This window comes from Trachinotus anak, unplaced genomic scaffold (assembly GCF_046630095.1).
Source record: "Trachinotus anak isolate AG129_WGS33_773 ecotype Australia unplaced genomic scaffold, CSIRO_AGI_Tana_v1 ptg000003l, whole genome shotgun sequence".
Classification (NCBI taxonomy): domain Eukaryota; kingdom Metazoa; phylum Chordata; class Actinopteri; order Carangiformes; family Carangidae; genus Trachinotus; species Trachinotus anak.
Genome location: NW_027273854.1, coordinates 765,122 through 784,209, shown reverse-complemented (window position 1 = coordinate 784,209; position 19,088 = coordinate 765,122). Strand labels below are relative to the sequence as shown.

Below are 19,088 nucleotides of genomic sequence, written 5' to 3'. Positions count from 1 at the left end.
TTCACATTTTTCTTTCTGTGTTTAATTTCTCTTAACATGACTCTGTGTTGGTTTTTATACACCTGACAGATGATGATTATTATTATTATCATTTTTGTTATTAATACTGTTGTTAAACAGAGTAAACGGGCTTCACCACAGAACCAGATCAGACTGAACATGTCCGACCGTTTCAACAGAGTGTGACCCATCTCTCCGTCATCAGAAGGCCTGGAGCCTTGAGGGAAATAAAACCTGAGTCACCAACACACACACACACACACACACACACACCAGTACAACGCAGGAGACCTGTGTAGGTCAATAACAAACTGACACTGTCTTCGTCCCTCCCTCTGTCAGCCGGGGGCGTTTTCCCACAGCCAGCACCTGGAGGCCGACTCTGTCAGGTGACAGGTGAGAGCTTGGTGCCAGGGGCCGTTTCAGCTGCCACCACCACAGAGAGAGAACAACGTTTCCAGCTCACTGAGGGTTATATAACAACCCAGAGGGGGAGTCGAAAGTAACTGAGTACATCTACTCTAATACACCGTAATTCTGAGATACTTATACTTCACTGTATACTTTTACTACCCTGCTACAGATTCAGATATGCTCTTGTTTTCAGGTGATTCGAACGTTTTCAGTGTGTCTGAGCTGTGATGTGATGTGACTGTTCAACCTGAGACCTAAACCCTGGTCCGCTTGAATCCAGACCCTGAGGGCTGGACTGCTGTGTGTAGTGGAGTCCAGCACAAAATGCACAACAAAGAGCATCAAAACACTTTGTACCTCAGACTCATAATCTAGTTCAGTACTGGAGGGAATGTACTCACCTGTGGGTGTGGCTCGTCGACCCCGCCCCTCACCTGTAGCAACTTTAAAAGGAGCAAACTGATCCTCTCTCCTCACTTCTCTCCTCTCCCGCTCCCTCCACCGGAGAAGACAGACCAGCACCTCCTCCTCCTTTTGTTTCACTCCCTCCTCAGGGTGACCATGATGATCTCCTCCATGTCCACACGGAGCTCGATGGGCGGCGGCGGCCTGATGCGCGGATCCTATGGAGGAGGAGGCATGAGCTCCTTCAGCATCTCGGGAGGAGCAGGAGGTGGCGGCAGTGTTCGGGTCTCCCGGGCCGGCAGGTGCTTCTCTGCCGGGGGTGGCAGCGGGTTCGGCTACGGCATGGGTGGTGGAGCAGCTGGAGGTTTCGGCGGAGGTGCGGGGATGGAGGACAGCCTCATCGGCAACGAGAAGTTCTGCATGCAGAACCTGAACGACCGCCTGGCCGCCTACCTGGCCAAGGTGTCGGCGCTGGAGAAGGCCAACGCCGAGCTGGAGCTGAAGATCAGACAGTTTGTGGAGAGCAAGGTCGGCCCCACCACCAGGGACTACAGCCCCTACTTCGTCACCATCGCAGAGCTGCAGGGAAAGGTGAGGAAGAGGGGCATCATGGGAAATGGTGTTGAAGGTTTCTTTTATTCACTTCTTTAAAACTTTAAAAAAAAAAAAAAAAGAAAAAAGAAAAAACTACAGAGAACAAAACCAGACAAAGTTGCAATAATTAACTTCAAAAAGTTAAAAAGGGACAAATGTCTTGGATAAAAGATAATTAAAACATATTTATTCTGTAGGCTACATGCTAATTATCTCACTAATTATGATCATGAGTTAGTTGGAAAAGTTATTTTCTTATAATTTTTTAATTAGAAACAAAAACAGCTGTAGGGCCTTTTATTATCTTGTGATAATTAAATTAATTAAATTGTGAGTCATTTATCTCAAGTTAACAAATTTTTGGTCTAATAACAAGACACTAATGTTGGTATAATCAAATCAATAAAAGAAAATTAACTGTTCTTGACCAAGTGAGAAAATATAAACTCTAACAACTGAATAAATGTAAGACAGAGGAAAAGATTACTGTGGAGGCAAAGCACAGCCCAGGTTGTAATAAATAGTCCTTCCTCTTGTAATTACAGGACAGTAACATGTTCTCTGACAATTTCATTCACTCAAGAACTCAAGGATAAAAAATAAAAAAAATGCTATAAACAACAACAATAATGACCAATAATTCATAATTCAGTAATCTGAGGCAGCGAGATCTGGGCTCAGTGATTGGATGGAGGTCTGTGCAGTAACAGGTCAACCACACCTGTGTGCAGGTGATCCAGGTGAGGCAGTCACACCTCAGAAACTCTGATCAGCTGCTGGAGACGGACATTTCACTTTTCCCACCAAGTGTGAAAACGACAAATAATTAGTCAACAGAAAATTAATCAGCTACAGTTTTACAGATGACTTAAAATCTACCTGCTGGTTGTGGAGTCATGTGGGTGTGAAATAAAGATGTCTGATTGGCTGCAGCAGAGTCAGAGGGACTTCTATAAATTACAACAACAAAATAGCACAAGTATAAAGAAAACAACAGTAAATAAACATCAGGGCTCTGTGTGATTGGACGGTTGTAGAAACAGGTGCTCTGACAAACGTCTGTGATTGGTCGAGTCATGTAGGTGTGACATGATGAGACTGGATGATGCTCTGTATCTACACACACCTGTAGGTCTTCTACCACACCCACCAGCTCACCTGAAGGTCACGGCCTCTACACTCACATGATGACGATGATGATCCTCAGTTTTCAGCCTTCCTCACCTCCTGGTTGTGGCTGATCTTTTTTTCCTCTTCAGTCTGTCTGATGTTTTGCTTCTGATCTGATTTAATTCCCGGTGTTTGTGTGTGTTGTCAGATCCAGGACGCCATCATCGCCAAAGGAACCGTCATTCTGAGCATCGATAACGCCAAACTGGCCATGGACGACTTCAGAGTCAAGTCAGTCACTGCTCTTTACCTCCTCCACTTCCCCCTTTGTCTTTGTTTCCTGCCGTTTCTTTTCTCTGCTTTGATACAGGGCAGATGCACGGAAGCACAATTATCAACCACACAAAGTCAGAGCACAGTGGAAACAGAAAGGAATCCTTTCTTGATTTTGGATTTTTTTTCTGACCCTTCACATGAAGGCGACTCTGGTTTTCACCTGCTCTCACCTGAGCGCAGCACCAGCCCTCTGCTGGCTGCTGTGGGGACTGCAGCCGGTGGATTCACTGGGAACAGGCTCAGTCAGAAATACTGTTGGAATCCCTCACGGGAAATTGTTATGTTGCAGTGCTCCATTTCACATTTACAGAATATAATAAAAAATGATAATAATAATATAACCCCACAATCTTCAAAATATAAAAAATATATAAAGATATTACTCTGTCAATAATAGACACTGTATACATATTTCAAGCTAGAAACTAGTTAGAAACTAGAAAATTAATAAGTTAGGCAGGAGCAGCTGCTACAGGCTGCACACGAGTTGACGCATGCGCACTCGTTTTGAAAACAAAAAATCCAGTGCAACAATAATAATTCAGATGGTGCAGGCTCGGGTCAGTTCTCTGCGTGGTGAAGTAATGACCTGTAAAAACTTCCTCTGTGATTCTGTAGGAGACATTTATAGTCAGAAACAGTTTGAGAAGGTCTGAGTAAAAAACAATGAAACGGTGCAATTTAGTGCAACTTTTTGCTTTTAAGTCTTCTTCTTTCTTATTTCAATTAAACTTAAATTGTTTTTGTATTCCAGTTAAATTTTTTACTGTTAATTACTTCGAAACTTGTTTAGAAACGTGTCATATAATTAAAGTTATAATTACTATTAAATGCAGTTAAAAAAAAAAAAAAAAAAAAAGCCGTCAGTCCTTTTCTGCCTCGGTCTCGATATAATTTTCTACACAGATTTGAGTTTTCTACACATTTAAATGCATTTTTTCAGGTTTATAGTCGGGTTATAGTCGGTTGATAGTCGGGTCTGTTGATAATCGGGTGATAGTCGGGTGATAGTCGGTTTATAATCAGGTGATAGTCGGGTGATAGTCGGTTTATAATCGGGTGATAGTCGGGTGATAGTCGGTTTATAATCGGGTGATAATCGGGTGATAGTCGGGTGATAGTCGGTTTATAATCGGGTGATAATCGGGTGATAGTCGGGTGATAGTCGGGTGATAGTCTGTTTATAATGGGTTTTCCCGCAGGTTTGAGAACGAGCTGTCCATGCGTCAGTCGGTGGAGGCTGATATCTCCGGGCTGAAGATGCTGCTGGGGGAGCTGGGGGTGGCCAAGACCGACCTGAGCATGCAGATTGACAGCCTGAAGGACGAGCTGGTGTCCATGAAGAAGAACCATGAGGAGGTGATGAGATCTTTATTAACACCTGAGGTCCTCACAGTGGGATCACTCACACCAAGTGTAATTAAGACAGCAGAGACTTTGCTCTGTTAGCATAGGATTTGCATTTTAACATGACAATTAGCATCAGTCTCAAAATAAATAAACTCATCCAACACTTCACTTCACATCAGGAACCTCAACAATCATTAAACAAATCATTGTTTTAACTGTTGACAACATAAAACCATGAAACCAGGATCAGTCCTGGTCCGGTCTTCATGAAACCTGTGGATGTATCTGTGGATCTGCAGGACCTGATGGCCATGAGAACTCAGATGAGCGGTCAGGTGAACGTGGAGGTGGAAGCCGCTCCTCAGGAGGACCTCACCAAGGTCATGGAGGAGATCAGAGAGCACTACGAGGCCGTTGCTGCCAAGAACCGCAGAGAACTGGAGTCCTGGTTCCAGGCCAAGGTGAGGAGGAACCTGTCTGTTCAAGAGGACCATCAACAAACCTGTGAGTGTCATTAATTTATTTTGTTGTTCCTCCTTCTCTTAGTCGGAGGCCCTCACTAAGGAGGTGGCGACCACAGAGATGACGCTGAAGTCCTCGACCTCGGAGGTGAAGGAGGTGAAGAGTCAGCTCCAGGCTCTGGAGATCGAGCTCCAGTCACAGCTCAGCATGGTGAGACCACAACACGACCTGAATCCAAGTGATTTGAGATCAGATTTTTGTCGTCATGTGACAACATGCAGAATGAAAAATGACTGAGGTCTCTGGGAACAGAAATAACAGAGATAAGAGATGACCTACAGTTAGAGAGGAGTAAAAAAGGGCCCAGGATTGACCCCTGAGGAACTCCACGGCTCTGGGGAACGTTGGAGTTACAGTCAGTAATAAATGATTTGAACATATCATTGGTTGTAGCTCTAAACTGCAGGTAACCAAAGAGACCAGACTGGACTCAGGACGGGAATGTCACTGCCTGCAGTTAGTTTAGTCCAGTGGTTCCCAACCTTGGGGTCGGGGCACTCCAAAGCGCCAAAAGATAAATCTTGAGGGGTCATCAGATGATTGATGAGGAAAAAAAAAAAATTCTTCAAATCTCTGATTTTTGAATCTCAATCGTTTGACATCTTTGATGAAACACGGACACAGCTACACAGACTTCATCTGAGAGATCACAAACCAGGAAGGTTGTAATTATTTTATAAATTATTTGATCAACTTTTGTTTTACCGTAAAATCTCAACCTGGCAGGTCAGGTAACTGTAGTGGAGCAGAAACATGGAAACACTCACAGAAAATACACCAGTTATTACTCCTTACACCTGGCTGTCCAGTGGTCTGTCCTCTAACCTGCCCGTCTCCCTGCAGAAAGCGTCTCTTGAAGCCACTCTGGCTGAAATCCAGAACCGCTACGCCATGCAGCTGAATGGATTCCAGATGCAGGTGAGTGGCTCAGACTGCTGCAGCCATGTTGAGGTGTGTTAGCTCCGTGAAAGCATCAGCACTGACAGTTTACCTGTGTGCCCGTGCAGGTGAGCAACATGGAGGAGCAGCTGGTGCAGCTGAGGGCTGACCTGGAGAGGCAGGGGCAAGAGTACCAGATGCTGCTGGACATCAAGACCAGACTGGAAATGGAGATCGCCGAGTACAGGAGGCTGCTGGACGGAGAGGGAGTCGGGTAAGAAGAGTCACTGACTCAGTCCCACATGACAGATATCTGGTTTATATTTATCACGGTTAAACCAGGACCCAAACCAGTCCAAGAGAAGATTCAACTAAAACTAAAACCAGTTCTACCTCAGAGAAAGTTGAGCTAAGACAAAATGAAGTCCTTACTCAGTCCTTCCTACAGACAGACTGAGACTAAAACCAACCTCGGAAAAAAACCCCGACCCTGGAGAAACCTGAACTGGGACTGAAACCAGTTCCTCATGTGTAACTCTCTGGTTCTGTGTCTCAGATCTTCAGGTATGTCCTCCTCCTCCTCCTCCTCCACCACCAAAGTCATCACAAAAGTTGTGGACTTCTGAGACCAGTCACATGTCTGTCTGACCCGGGGGCGGAGTCACATCTCAACCTATCACCTGTCTGTATGCTGAACACCTCCACCTGCTGAGGAGCGTCTCTCATCTTTCTTCCTTCACTCGTTTCCTGCTGCAGTTTAAACCCTGATCAGTCCCAGACGGTCGAGTTGGGAGGGGAAATTTTAAACTTCCTTGATAGTTGTGGTCGGGGTCAACTTCACACCAACTACACCACAACTGAATTTCTGTCTGTTTTCAAAGAATAAAACTCAACCAAACTCAACAAATCGTGTCTGAATGTTTGTGAGGAGGAAAGTGGAGAAATTATTGATCTTAACATTAGTTTTTGACCTTTGAAGAAAAGTTTCAATCTTTCTTGGTGAATTAAGTGTTGCAGACTTCACAGCTGTACCTAATAATGTGGTCATAGCTTAGACTCAGGGTGAAGCAGCACCAACATAAACAAGGAGTTACTAAACACCAGCTCCCAATAAATAAACTTTAATATGTTGAAATGGGAAATTTGTAAATTAAGAAAATTTTTTCCCTCATTGTGACATGAACACGTCGTCGTACAGTCAAACCTCGACCCAGCAACACTTAGACTGAGGAGGCAGGAGAGCGGAGAGGAAGAAGACAGACGAGGAACCTGCTCCTCCATCTGCTGCAGCGCTGCTGGACACTTCACCCGAACACACCCACCAAGAGAAAACAGCACAACACACAACAACTCAGGTCTCTTCAACAAGGCTCACTGACCTGTTCTTACTCAGATCCTCTCTTCTGATTGGCCGACTGACCTGTTGTTACTAGAGCTCCAGAGAGAAGCCTGAGAGAGGAGATGTAAAACTACACTGAGATGGTTTTTGGTTCTTAAAACCACAGATATATCCTCTGATGATATCAACACAGAAGAAGTTAAAATATGTACCTTAAAGTTATTCCCACCAACATCATGATACTTCATTATTTATACAACCCAACACATTCTCATTTTAAGGTGAAGTTGTGATTAGACCCTGAACACACCGGAGCTCAGAGTAAATGTGACATGATTGAGGAACAGGAAGGGAAAATAATGAGCTGAATGATTTTGTATCTGGTAACAAAGGAAGTTGTTTGCTGTGGTCACGCACTGATCAGAAAGCCCTGATGTCTGAATCCAACAACACAAAAACACAAACACAAACCTGAGAAGACAGAAACAGGATCAGAGCAGGATGTGCCATTAGTTTCTTTAATAATTCTTCTTCCAGTACAAGATGCTGCATCACCTCTGTCTTTTTTGCTGCCGTTTTTTTAATAGTTTTATTAATTTTTTTAGGAATGACATTATCAATAGAAGATTTGTACACAGTGAGCGATCTGGACGGGGGAGGGGTGTGTCCGTTTGGTCCTGTCGAAGTTGGAATGATTCAAATTTTTCTGCTACAAAACTAAATCTGCCAATTATCAAACAACAGAGAGATCAGTGCTGTATGTCCTGATCAATAGATACTGGTCAATAACAAATACCAAAATGACTTAATCAGATTTTTAACAATACAGTAACACAGAGTGTCCGCCTGCGAGTACCCACACCTGTAAGTCAAACACTGGTAAACTGGCAGCAAGTACTCAGAAACAAGTACTCACAACTGAGTTGGCAAAAGACTGAACTGTCCTTTTACTGCTGAGGAATCAGACCAGGGCCCCGTCCACCAACACGTCTGCTCAACGTCCTCCACATGAACGATTCCTAAAAGCATCAGACCGTCCAGAGTCTGCAGGAAGAAACTACACTTCACCTTTTACTGAGGTTTCTATTGTTTCTGTTCATGTTCTACTCCACACTGTCGTCATCAATGCTGCTGTTCTCTGTCTCAGCACAGTTTGACACAGTTTAAATCAGATCAAACTAATTCAAGGATTCGTTGGCCGCAGTTTAACAAATCTGGGTTTTTTCACCAACATGGAACAGAACCGTCTATGAGAACCGGTCACACCAGATCTGAACGGACATCATTTAGAATTTAAACACATTCACTAGAGAATTTCAGATGAGAGCTTCTCCAAAAAAATAAAATAACATCTGTTCACAGATATAGTGAACACACACACACACACACACACACACACACACACACACACACCAGGTAGACTTAGGGAAACTAATGATTATTTTCATTATTGATTAATCTGCTGATTATTTTCACGATTAACGGATTAATCGTTTGGTTCATAAAATGTAAAAAAAAAAAAAAAAAAAAAAAAAAAAAAAAAAAAGTCACAGTCTCCTGAAGCCCTGAGTGATGTCTGCAAATCTTGTTTCCTCTGTTTCCTTTACTGGTGATCAACCAATCAGATCGACTCCGGTACCATCGAGAGGCAGCTGATTGGATCAACGTTTGACCCTGTGAATCAAAAAGGCAGCGACTATTGGACGAACATTAAACTTCATTTTCACAGCGAAGTAACTTTTGTTTCATTCTTCTCACAGACAGTAAAACACACCACGACCTGTACCATCACTGAGGCTGCGTCCACACTGAGACGTTTTCATTTGAATTAAAACCATCTCCGTCCACACTCAACACACCTGGAAACACATCACAAGACCATCACCTACACTGAGCATGTGCATGCCGGTGTAAACAAGAAGCAGAATGTTACTCTGCAGTGGATTAGTTCCAGTAAATCCTCTGAAGGAGGAACAGCAGAGACAGTTGTGGAGTTCAAATCCAGAACTGAACTGAACAACAGCTGCTGCAAAGACAACAAGGTCAGTGACACTTTCATTCATTCTCCATGTTGTTTCACCACTGGTAGTCCAGGCTGATAAGAGCCAATCAGGAGCCACCGTGGGCGTCTACGTGTCTACTCTCTTCCAAAGGTCTCTGTTTCTGTCCGTCCAGACTACAACACAACCTGGAGTATCAAACGGGTCCAGTTTCTGAAAGTCTGTTTTAGGGGCTAAAGACTCTGGAGGACAGTGGCCAGAGGAAACAGAGAAGAAGAGATGAGTTTAAAACTAAACAGAGAAGAAGAGATGAGTTTAAAACTAAAATGTGTCAGTGTGGACGGAGCCTGAGGTAACACTTCAGAAAACTCAGTGTCTGGGTAAAAACGAAACTTTAGAGATGGTTGTTAACAGTGAACGGGGTCCTGGTCAGTTTCAGTAAAGACAAAGGAAGTACTCAAACTTGGTCACTGAAGATTTTGTGCTTGTGTATCAGTAAGTACTCCAGAAATAAGTACTGGTACCTGGTCGTTGAGAGAGAGACTACGCTCACCACAGTTCAGACAGACCAGTTTTAAGATTATCTACAAGCCCCTCAGTATCACACCCACCCACAGACACACAGTACATAACATGTGCACACACACAGACACTTGCATAAGAGCAAATCAGTCAGAGTCCACCCTGCCCACATATATAATGCAAAAAGAGCACAAAAGGTATGAAAATGTAAGAAAAAATTCATAAGGAAAAAAATGTATAGATAGTATTTATAAAAAAGGAATAATACTTTGTTTTTCCGAGGTTAAAGGGTGTGGAGTTTCTTTTAGCTACTGTCACTGCCCATGGTGCTGCTGCTGCTGCTGCTGGTGCTGGCCGTGTCCACTCGCTCTCGTTTGTGGATTTGCTCGTGTGCTTTGAGGTGACCCGACTGGCTGAAAGTCTTCCCGCAATGGGGGCAGGCGTACGGCCGCTCCCCGGTGTGGATCTGCTGGTGAGCCTTCAGGTGTCCGAGGCGGCCGAAGCTCTTCCCGCACTGCGTGCAGCCGAACGGCCGCTCGCCCGTGTGGATCTTCTCATGGGTTTTTAAGACGCCCGAGTTGCTGAAAGTCTTTCCGCACTGCGAGCAGGTGAAGGGCTTCTCACCTGTGTGGATCTGCACGTGGTTGCGGTAGCTGGTCTCCTTGGAGAAGCTCTTACCGCAGTGCTGGCAGCAGAACGGCCTCTCGCCTGTGTGGCTCAGCTGGTGAGCCTTCAGCTCCTTCGACTGGCCAAAGCTCTTGCCGCAGGTGACGCAGATGAACGGACGCTCGCCTGTGTGCAGCCGCTGGTGTGATCGCAGGTCATCAGCTTTGGTGAAGCCTTTGGGGCAGTGAGCGCAGACGTACGGCTTCTGGCCCGTGTGGATCAGCTGGTGTCGTTTGAGGTTTCCTGCTTGGCCGAAGCTCTTGCCGCACTGCGAGCAGGTGTACGGTCGCTCCCCAGTGTGGATGCGTTGGTGGGTTTTCAGGTTTCCCAGGGTGCTGAAGTTCTTCCCGCACTGTGTGCAGGAGAAAGGCTTCTCCCCCTGCATGTTACGGGGTTTCCTCACCGTCGGGCTCTGTGTTTTGGTTGTGATGACCAGACTCCCTCCGCCTCCCGCCTGCCCGGTCGCCGTCACATCCACGGACGTCTTCCGGTCCTCAGCTGGCTGCAGCTCGTACAGCGTCCCCCCTCCGAACTCAGGGTCCAGTTTGCCCATGCCGTCCATCAGCAGGGCATCGGGGCGGAGCTTGTTGAGCTCGGTGCGGAGCTCGGCCATGTGGATGGACTCCAGGCCGTTGGGCTGCAGGTGGGTGGACATGGTGTTGGACTCCGGGTACTCGGACTTCAGGGAGCTCAGCTCTGTGGTGTAGTAACACTGCAGGTCCACATGGTGGTCAGACTTGATGTACTCCAGAGTGTCTGTCACCTGCAATGAGAAAACAAGGGTTCAGATCAATCAGAGAGAGCGAGCTCACAGGGCCGTCGTGGAGCTACACATTATAACCAGGACGTCAGGAGGAGACAAGTCCTGTACCTATGACCTCTCTCTTTATAGTAGAAGAGCTCGAGTATTGTTTGATTTTAAATTGAAGCAGTAAGTTCTAAAACCATAAATCAGTGTCAGAATAAAACTGATCCTTCAACAACTGCCTGGTTCTACAAACTGTCGTCAGCATGAGAATTCCTTCATGCTGAAGTGTCCTTCAGCAAGGCACTACCACACAGTCCAACCTAAGCTCAGAAAATCTCTCCTCCCTCATCCTCCTCAAAATAATCCTTAAGACTCTCAGGCACCAGCCTCCAGCTTCACTGGATTTGATGCTTTTCCTTTTCTTTACGGACAAAAACAAAAAGTCCTGAAGTCGTCTCTCTGGACTCTGAGAAACAGTTTTCTGACCTTTTACTCTTCTGACTCACTGATGAACGAGCAGAACCACAAGCAGGGATCAACTGGAGGACGTCTCTGTGTCCACACTGACTTTCCACCATCTCACTATAAACCCAGAAACCTCCGTCAACTTGACGCTGAGCTGGATTTAGAAATCAGACTAAACCTTGGACTTCTACACTCGCATCCACAGGTACAACAACATGTACAGCAACACAAGCACCTGGAAACAATGGTCACTTCTCACCTTCGACGGTCGCCATCTTGGCTACGTAGCAGAAGTGGAGGGGCCATCAATGGATTATGAAACATGTCGTCGGCGCTGATGGCTGATGCAGGACAGTAAAACGTTAAATGAGCAAAGCAGGCGACAGGCGGGCGACACTCATGGTCACCTGTTGTGATTGTCGCCTCAGGTGAGAGCACAGCGGCAGTGTCTAACAGGACAACACCACTCTGTTGAAACGAAAACTGTTTCTCCTCATAAAGAACAGAGAGGAGGGAAACTGATGAAGGACACAGTGAAACAGAGTCGTGTTCTTCTTTGTGTTTACTTTTGCCTGATGGATACAAACAATAAAATCAGCAAATTAAATAAGGAAACGTCTCAGTCACTTGTGCTGATCTGATTGGCTGATCTCTCCCTCCTTCACTCACTGACACTTTTCCTCTTTAGTCAAGAAGCTGAAGACAAGACTTTGTCTCCAAGATCAATAAAGACTCCGATAAAACTCCTGTTACAGATTCTAGTGACACACAGCGAGGCTCTCTTCTCTCACATTGTGTGTGTGTGTGTGTGTGTGTGTGTGTGTGTGTGTGTGTGTGTGTGTGTGTGTATATAAGTAGGTATTTTGTTTATTTGTTTGTGGCCGTCAGTTAATGATCTTCAGATCTGGAGACATAGTGAGCTCAGCAGGAGCAGATCCTGGATCAGACTGAAGGATTACATCAGGACACAGAGCGACAAGAGTGAATGTGTGATCTCAGATTTTCAGTCCAGACAGACAATAAATCATCACTCTCTTCCCTCCAGTGGTCTCTCTACAGTCTGTCCTGGTTTTACTGGTCCTGGTTTTCTGTCTCAGATCTGGATTCTCACAGCATCAAAAAAAAAAATTTCAAACAGCAGCTTCCCCTTTCAGAGACAGAGACACTATAATATCATTAAATATATTATAATATTATAATTGAATTATCTGGGGCCTTGTTGGTGTCTCTCATGCTGACAGTAGAAAGAGTGATGGGAAAGGGGCAGTGATCTGTGTGCCGCCCCCTCAGACAGAGACCTGATCCCACAGGGATTCAGCAGAAGCTCGGCACATGTGCTGTCAAACCATTTCACTGCGATCGCCTTCAGCAGACGTGTGATCTAAAGCTGCTGGACCAAGCTGAAACCAGTGAGGTGGTTCTCACAGGAGACGATTCTGCTGGACCACCTCAGACACCACCTGCAACCCTGGTGGACAGGTGACTGACCCACACATGATAACAAGATATGTAGACACATGTGAGCGATGTGTATTAACACTGGAGGAAAAAACAAGACGCGGGGCGGCCCAGTAGTCGAGTGGTTAGGGCGCATACCATTTGGGCGCAAAGACGCTCTTAGCAGGCGGGCACCGGTTCGACTCCCGATCGGTCCGACTCTTTCCTGCATGTCATTCCCCTCTCTACCCCCTTTCCTGTCAGTCTCCACTGAACTATAATAAAGGCATAAAAGCCCAAAAAATAATAACTTTAAAAAACAAGATGCAATAAAACAAGTGTGCGTTGTTATGGTTACAGGTGAGTGAGGTTATGTTGCCGCACTGGTTTTTAGTCATTTGCTTCTTTACAATGAGACTTTGAAGTTTTCTCTCTGGAACTAAACATGAACGTTATTTCACTTCACAGCAAATCAAGATTAATCACACAATCAACTCTAAAACACATCAGGGTCTCACCTGGTCTCCATCTCTTACCTGAGAGATGTAGTCGAACACGGAGCTGGGCTCGTAGTGAGACTTGTAGTCCAGCTCTGTGACGTCACTGTGGTGAAACGGGCCCAGGTGGTGGTTGCCATGGTGACCATGATGCTCGGACTTGATGTAATCGAGGCCACTGATCTCCATTTTAATCTGGTCCTGGCCCAGCTCAGCAGTGGACAGCGGCTGGATCTCCGACAGGTCCACGGTCCTGATGGGATCCAGGTCTCCGTCCTCCGGCTCGCTCTTCACACACGGCAGCATCACCAGCGGCTCGGCGATCTCTGCCGCCAGCGAGCTGAGCGTGGGCGTTGGGCAGTCGGAGGAGAGGAGGGCCAGAGTGGGTGTCGGGGCTGAGGAGGCGGGCCCCGGGCCGCAGTCCACCTGCAGGGAGGGGTCCAGGGGCGGGGGAGGGGAGCCGCACTCAGGGGGCAGGCCGAGGCTCAAACACTCGGTCTCTAAGTCTGTCATGGTGAGGGGCGGAGCTAATCCTCCTCACCTCACTCTGTTCAACACCTGAAGGATCGCTGAGGTCCACCTTCTTCCTCCTCTCCTCCTCCTCCCTGAGTCCTTCCTCCACTCCCCACTCTGCTGCTGAGGAGAACTACCTGTCCTGAGAGAGAAGGGGCTGAGAGGTAGGGGGTGTGTCCCTGAGAGCCTCCTCTGGCAATCCAACAGTGTCACCACCCACGCCTGACCAGGACCAGCCTGCAGAGACACAGGTGAGATTAAAGTGAGGTTTACAGACATTTTAATCATCGTCCGTTCACAATGTACCAACCAATCACACGGCCGCAACATGGAGCGCACCCTGAACGTGAATATGAAGCCCTCAGTCGGTTGTTTCAAGTGATAATTTGAATAAAGTTTATTTAAACAGACGGCCTCAACATTTGAACAAAAAGGCACAAAGGTAGCGTCACTGTCATCATCAGAGGCCTCCTGAAGGTTCACATTTAGAAATGACACTGAGGCTCTTCAGCAAGATCACTGACGTTTTAGACATTTCAATATTTAGACGAAAGGCTTCTTGTGTTTGCTGTGAGCACAGATCAGAGATTTTATCAATACATCAGATTTAAACACCACAAAAACACTGTGATTAACTTGATTTCTATTAGTGCAGAGTCGTCCCGAGCTGAGCCTGAGCATCAGTATCAGCTAAACTGAAGCCAACCAAGTGCTGATCCTTTCTTTATGTCCTCCAGCTTTTATTCTGCTCTGTGCAAAGCACTTTGTAAGGTGGGTTTAGAAAAGTGCTCTCTAAATAAAGATTATTATTATTATTATTATGACGACCTCTGTCCATCTCGGCCTGCAGCGCTACAGCATTTCACTGTGCACGAGACGGAAACTGTGTCCAAATTATTTTTCACATTGATACTGACTGAGCTCAGACACTGATGGTGATGAAACAAACAGATTCTCTAAACCTAACTGATTTGTTATTGAACCTCTCTTACAGGCAAATGTCTTCAGTGCTGCTTGAAACCTGGTTTCCTCCTGCTGTGCAGACACAGAGGGATCAGACAAGTTCTGTTGAGTCTGTCCTGTGATGAACGAGGTCACAGGTCGTCTGTCAGCAGGTCACTATGACCCATAGTTAGGTTTTGTTGCTAGGCGACATCTAGTGGTCGTAGTGATGATGACAGGAGCGAAGGGAAAAGTGCGGTGACGTAGATTATAGAGCGACAAAGTCCACGTCAGGAGGAGGTTGGGGTGGATGGATGAATATGACCCAGGAGAGCGGTGTTCGATTCCCATGTGACAGTAGCAGTTTGTGTTGTTTCTATTATCCATGACCATTCACTGTTATTATTGTAACCATGACAACAAAGATCATCTATTGTTGAGGAAGAACTTATTTTAACCCAAATCACCATCTTTTCCTGAACCTAACCAAGACATGACTGTTATCATAGTAACCACGGTAACAAAGATATCTATGCCGCTCTCGGTACAATCCTCCTGTTTATCACTGTAACCATGACAACCAAGGTCCGGTACGCCTGCTGCTGTAAGGGTGCTATCAGGAGACATAGCCGTGGTCGTATCAAGCGCTCTCCATAATCAGACTGATCTTTGGGACAACTGGGACAAATCCTGTTTTCACTGACCCCCCGGTCCCAGTGTTTATGTCCAGGACTGGATTTACGTCCCAGTCCAACCAGGCTCTCTCCATCGGGTTCACTCTAGTTTTACCTCCGTTTCTATACGTCTCTCTGCCTCCTCTGTTGACTCTCTCTTTCTTACGCTGGTGGAGCATCCACAGTGACTCTGGTCGTTCCATCTTTTCTTCTACCTGGGGAAACCTACTGATAGCTACCAGGGAAAACAAACGTGCTCCCCTCTTCCTGTTTTGGTTGCACAGCGGCAGAAATTTCCCACCTGGTGGCAGAAAGACCTGTAAAGTGAGAGTGAAGCTGAAAGGGAAGCAATCTGAATGCCGATGGTGTCATTCTACAGTCATCACATAGTGCAATTAACATTTACTTCATAATGATAAGTTATGGGAAAAAACATCTATTGCCACTTAAAACAAGAAATACAGACATCATCATGGGAACTGAAAATATTTCTTGCTGTGTCACAACAAATCAAAACCTGACCTGTTTTTTTTATATTTTGTTTGTTATAAAGTTAATAAATACACATTTTAAAACTCCCGTTTACTAAACTGTCACTCTGTAACAATGACATGATTATGACTCAAAAAGTTTAGGCCTTGACTCTGCTCTTCACTGCTCACACCTGAAGTCAGGAAAAAAGTCTGTCTCATCTTAACCATCAGCTAAATGAACGTATGCTCAGCTGCAAAGGAATAAACACCAGAAACTTCCCAGAGGTGACTCTTTAAATGTTTGGTTCAAACAACAACAAAACAAAAAGATATTCAGCTGACATGATAATCCTTGGCTGAAACAAAAGAATCTTCAATATTTTTTTTATCTTAATTTGAAAAATGATTCAAACTTTTAATCATTTAATTAAATAGTTACCAATTATTTTTCTGTTGATCAACTAATCAGCTGACTTTTGCTAAACAGCAAATCATGGTCTTAAAAATCAAAATCACTTATGACTGAAAAGTTAAACTTTACACTGAAGGAGGAGATAAAGTTCTTTGTTTTGTGCATGAAGTTCTGTTCTTATCTGACAAACTCCTCTTCAGCACTGAAGCTGTATGTTTGGGGTCACAACAGTACCTGTGGACGGGACAGATACTACTACTACTACTACTACTACTACTACTACTACTACTGCCCCAGTGCTGCAGCCCCGGGGGAAGCTGCAGCGGCCTCCCCGCGCGCGCGCGCGCGCGCGCGCGCGCACGCACGCACGCACACACACACACACACACACACACACACAGAAAAGTTTGTTGGTACCAGCCTGAACATCAAAGCTCGACCGGCTGCAGTGAAACCACCCGAGGCCGCAGCGGCTCCGCAGAGGTCGGCGGGCCGCGGTCCCACCTACCGCTCCCCCCGAGCGGCTGTGAGGCGCAGGAAAGTTAGTTTGGCGGTGGTTACCTGTGCTCTAACACTCAGGTAGCCTCCTCACGGCGCCACGCAGCCTCCGCACAGACCGACTCGGAGAATCTCGCGGAGATTTTTCCCTCGTGATGTTTGTCTCACCTGGCTCGGAGGGAAAACTCCCCGCGACAGAGGCGCGAGGCGCGTTAAAGCCGCGTCTCAGCCGCACAAAGACGGGCAAACTGCCACGGCTAGCTAACGGAGCTAACGGAGCTAACACAGCTAACGCAGCTAGCACAGCTAACGCAGCTAGCACAGCTAACGCAGCTAGCACAGCTAGCCAGTGGCCATCTTGTTTATCACACTAACGTCGTTCGCAGCCTGCTAAGCTAACTAGCGGGCTAGCTGAGGTTAGCACGGGGAGAAAGTGAGAGTGAGGCGGGGAGGAGAGGCAGCAGCGGGGGGGAGCAGCGGGGGGCAGCGGGGGGCAGCGGGGGGCGACTGACAGCGGCCCCCACACAAAAGAAACCGAGCGTGTCAGTCGGTGAAAACCGTGCGGCGGCCGACATGACAGTCGCGGGCACATCTGTCAGAGAGCGGTGCAGCCCGTGAACCAGGCAGGAAACCGAGCGGGGCTGCGAGGGCAAGAAAAGGGGCACACCGGAGCGGAGCAGGCGGTTAATAGCGGCGGGCAGAGCGGTACGTTACCTGCGGGTGGTCCGGTTCATGGCAGGCTGTCCGCTTCGGTTCGGTCCGCTGTCCGTCACTTGTAGCTAACTCCGCCGGACCCGCCACGTCCACCTCGGCAGAACAACCCGCCGCCTCTCCTCCTCTCCTCCCCTCTATCACTGACTAATTCCGCTCCCTCCTTCCCTCCCTCCTTCCTCTCTCGCTTCTTTCCCTGCTTCGGTACTCCTCCTTCCTTCCCTTCCTTCCTTCCCTTCCTTCCTTCACTCCCTTCCTTCCTGCCTGCCCACTGCTCGCTCGTGCACCTACCCGTTCAAACGGGTATGTCGGTAACTATGGTAACGGTGGGAGGTAACCACGGTAACGGTGGGAGGTGGGTACAGGGTGCGAGGTCGCGCGCAGACGGGTACGCGCTCGCTACATTGTTTCAGAATCATCTTCGTCACCTTCTTCAGCTCCACGCGCCCCGCCGCGCCGGGTCACCGCGCTCAGGTGACAACGTACTGACGTCATCAGCACAATTAGGGCGGCAGGTCCCGAAAAGCGTCGACAGGCCTGAAGTGAGCCCGCTCAGCTCGGAACAGAGGACTGATGCGGAGTCCTGCCACTTCCGGGGTCCGGAACCCGGATGACAGGTGATGAGAGACGGTCCCCATCCCACACAGCAGCTGCCTGCTTCATGACTCTGTGACTGTTGTGCATCTTTAAACTGAACTTTTTGACTTTGAAACAAATACAGAGGCTCTGGTCCAATGAAGGACATGTGGTGAGTTTGATCATTTTACCACTGACAGCTCCTCCTTTAAAGATGAGTTGCTGTAAAAGTGCACAGCAACAAAAAGCCCACAGTGAACACTGACTGCGTCTGCTCCTGCACCAGCGGCGACCGCTCACGTTCACAGGATTATTCTAATGAACAAGGACCCGACTGCTGCAGTTATATATCGAGTTTGTGTTGAAAGTTAGAATAAAATGTGTAGCAGCTGAATCATCATTATTGTTTGTAAGTTTTTAATGTACTTCTAACATAAGAAGACTCAATAACACAATCAGTTAATAATAAAACTGGACTATTTCCTATTGGTACCACTGGTGCTTAGATTTAGTGTAAACAAATGTTGTATTTACTGTATTATTATGTATTTAATGTGGGACTGTAAAGCCCATTGAGATGCTACATGTGAGTTTGGACTGTGATCATAAAAGCCCTAAATCATAATGCTCACGATTATATGGCATACACAGAGTAACACCCGACCTAAAGGTTCTGCAGACCATCGTCACTGCCCCTAGATGTCGCACTGGAACACCAGCGCCTCAGACCAAAACACGTTTCGCCAGCCACGCCTCAGGCCTCCGTTCGGCTCAGGTGTGGCAGTTGCACAAATGACACTAGAGCTGGCAAAAACTTTAAGAAACTTTCTGGTTTTTGGAAGTCCACCAGCCGAACTGGATCCGACTGTAGTCTGAAGGAGAGAGCCTGAATTCAGCCTTGGATTTTTCCGCGGTTGCATGAACAAACTTTCTGGATGTTTTGATGGACCCCTGGTCGGCCAGGTCTGAGCCTGTAGTCCTCCGTCCAGTCCTCCTGGGCTCTGG

The 19,088-nt window shown here is 46.7% G+C and overlaps 2 protein-coding genes across 5 annotated transcripts; one reads left to right on the top strand and one right to left on the bottom strand.

The window, feature by feature from the left end:
• The first annotated feature begins 892 nt into the window (after window positions 1-892).
• Window positions 893-6,517, top strand: LOC139609798 (keratin, type I cytoskeletal 13-like). The gene is made up of 8 exons (XM_071464777.1): window positions 893-1,410; window positions 2,732-2,814; window positions 4,062-4,218; window positions 4,509-4,670; window positions 4,756-4,881; window positions 5,575-5,649; window positions 5,739-5,884; window positions 6,167-6,517. The coding sequence occupies exons 1-8, from the start codon at window positions 976-978 to the stop codon at window positions 6,234-6,236; spliced, it is 1,254 nt and encodes a 417-aa protein (XP_071320878.1). The 5' UTR covers window positions 893-975; the 3' UTR covers window positions 6,237-6,517.
• Window positions 6,518-6,574: 57 nt separating this feature from the next.
• Window positions 6,575-18,462, bottom strand: LOC139609740 (uncharacterized). 4 transcript variants are annotated; one of them, XM_071464694.1, is made up of 4 exons: window positions 17,511-18,462; window positions 13,324-14,034; window positions 9,740-10,900; window positions 6,575-7,059 (listed from the first exon to the last, which is right to left on the bottom strand). In XM_071464694.1, the coding sequence occupies exons 2-3, from the start codon at window positions 13,795-13,797 to the stop codon at window positions 9,776-9,778; spliced, it is 1,599 nt and encodes a 532-aa protein (XP_071320795.1). In that variant the 5' UTR covers window positions 13,798-14,034; window positions 17,511-18,462; the 3' UTR covers window positions 6,575-7,059; window positions 9,740-9,775. The 4 variants fall into 4 exon arrangements, with proteins under 4 accessions (XP_071320795.1, XP_071320801.1, XP_071320786.1 ...); XM_071464700.1 differs by lacking the exon at window positions 6,575-7,059 and adding an exon at window positions 15,529-15,730 and having other exon boundaries at window positions 7,454-10,900; XM_071464685.1 differs by lacking the exon at window positions 6,575-7,059 and having other exon boundaries at window positions 7,454-10,900.
• Window positions 18,463-19,088: the final 626 nt, after the last annotated feature.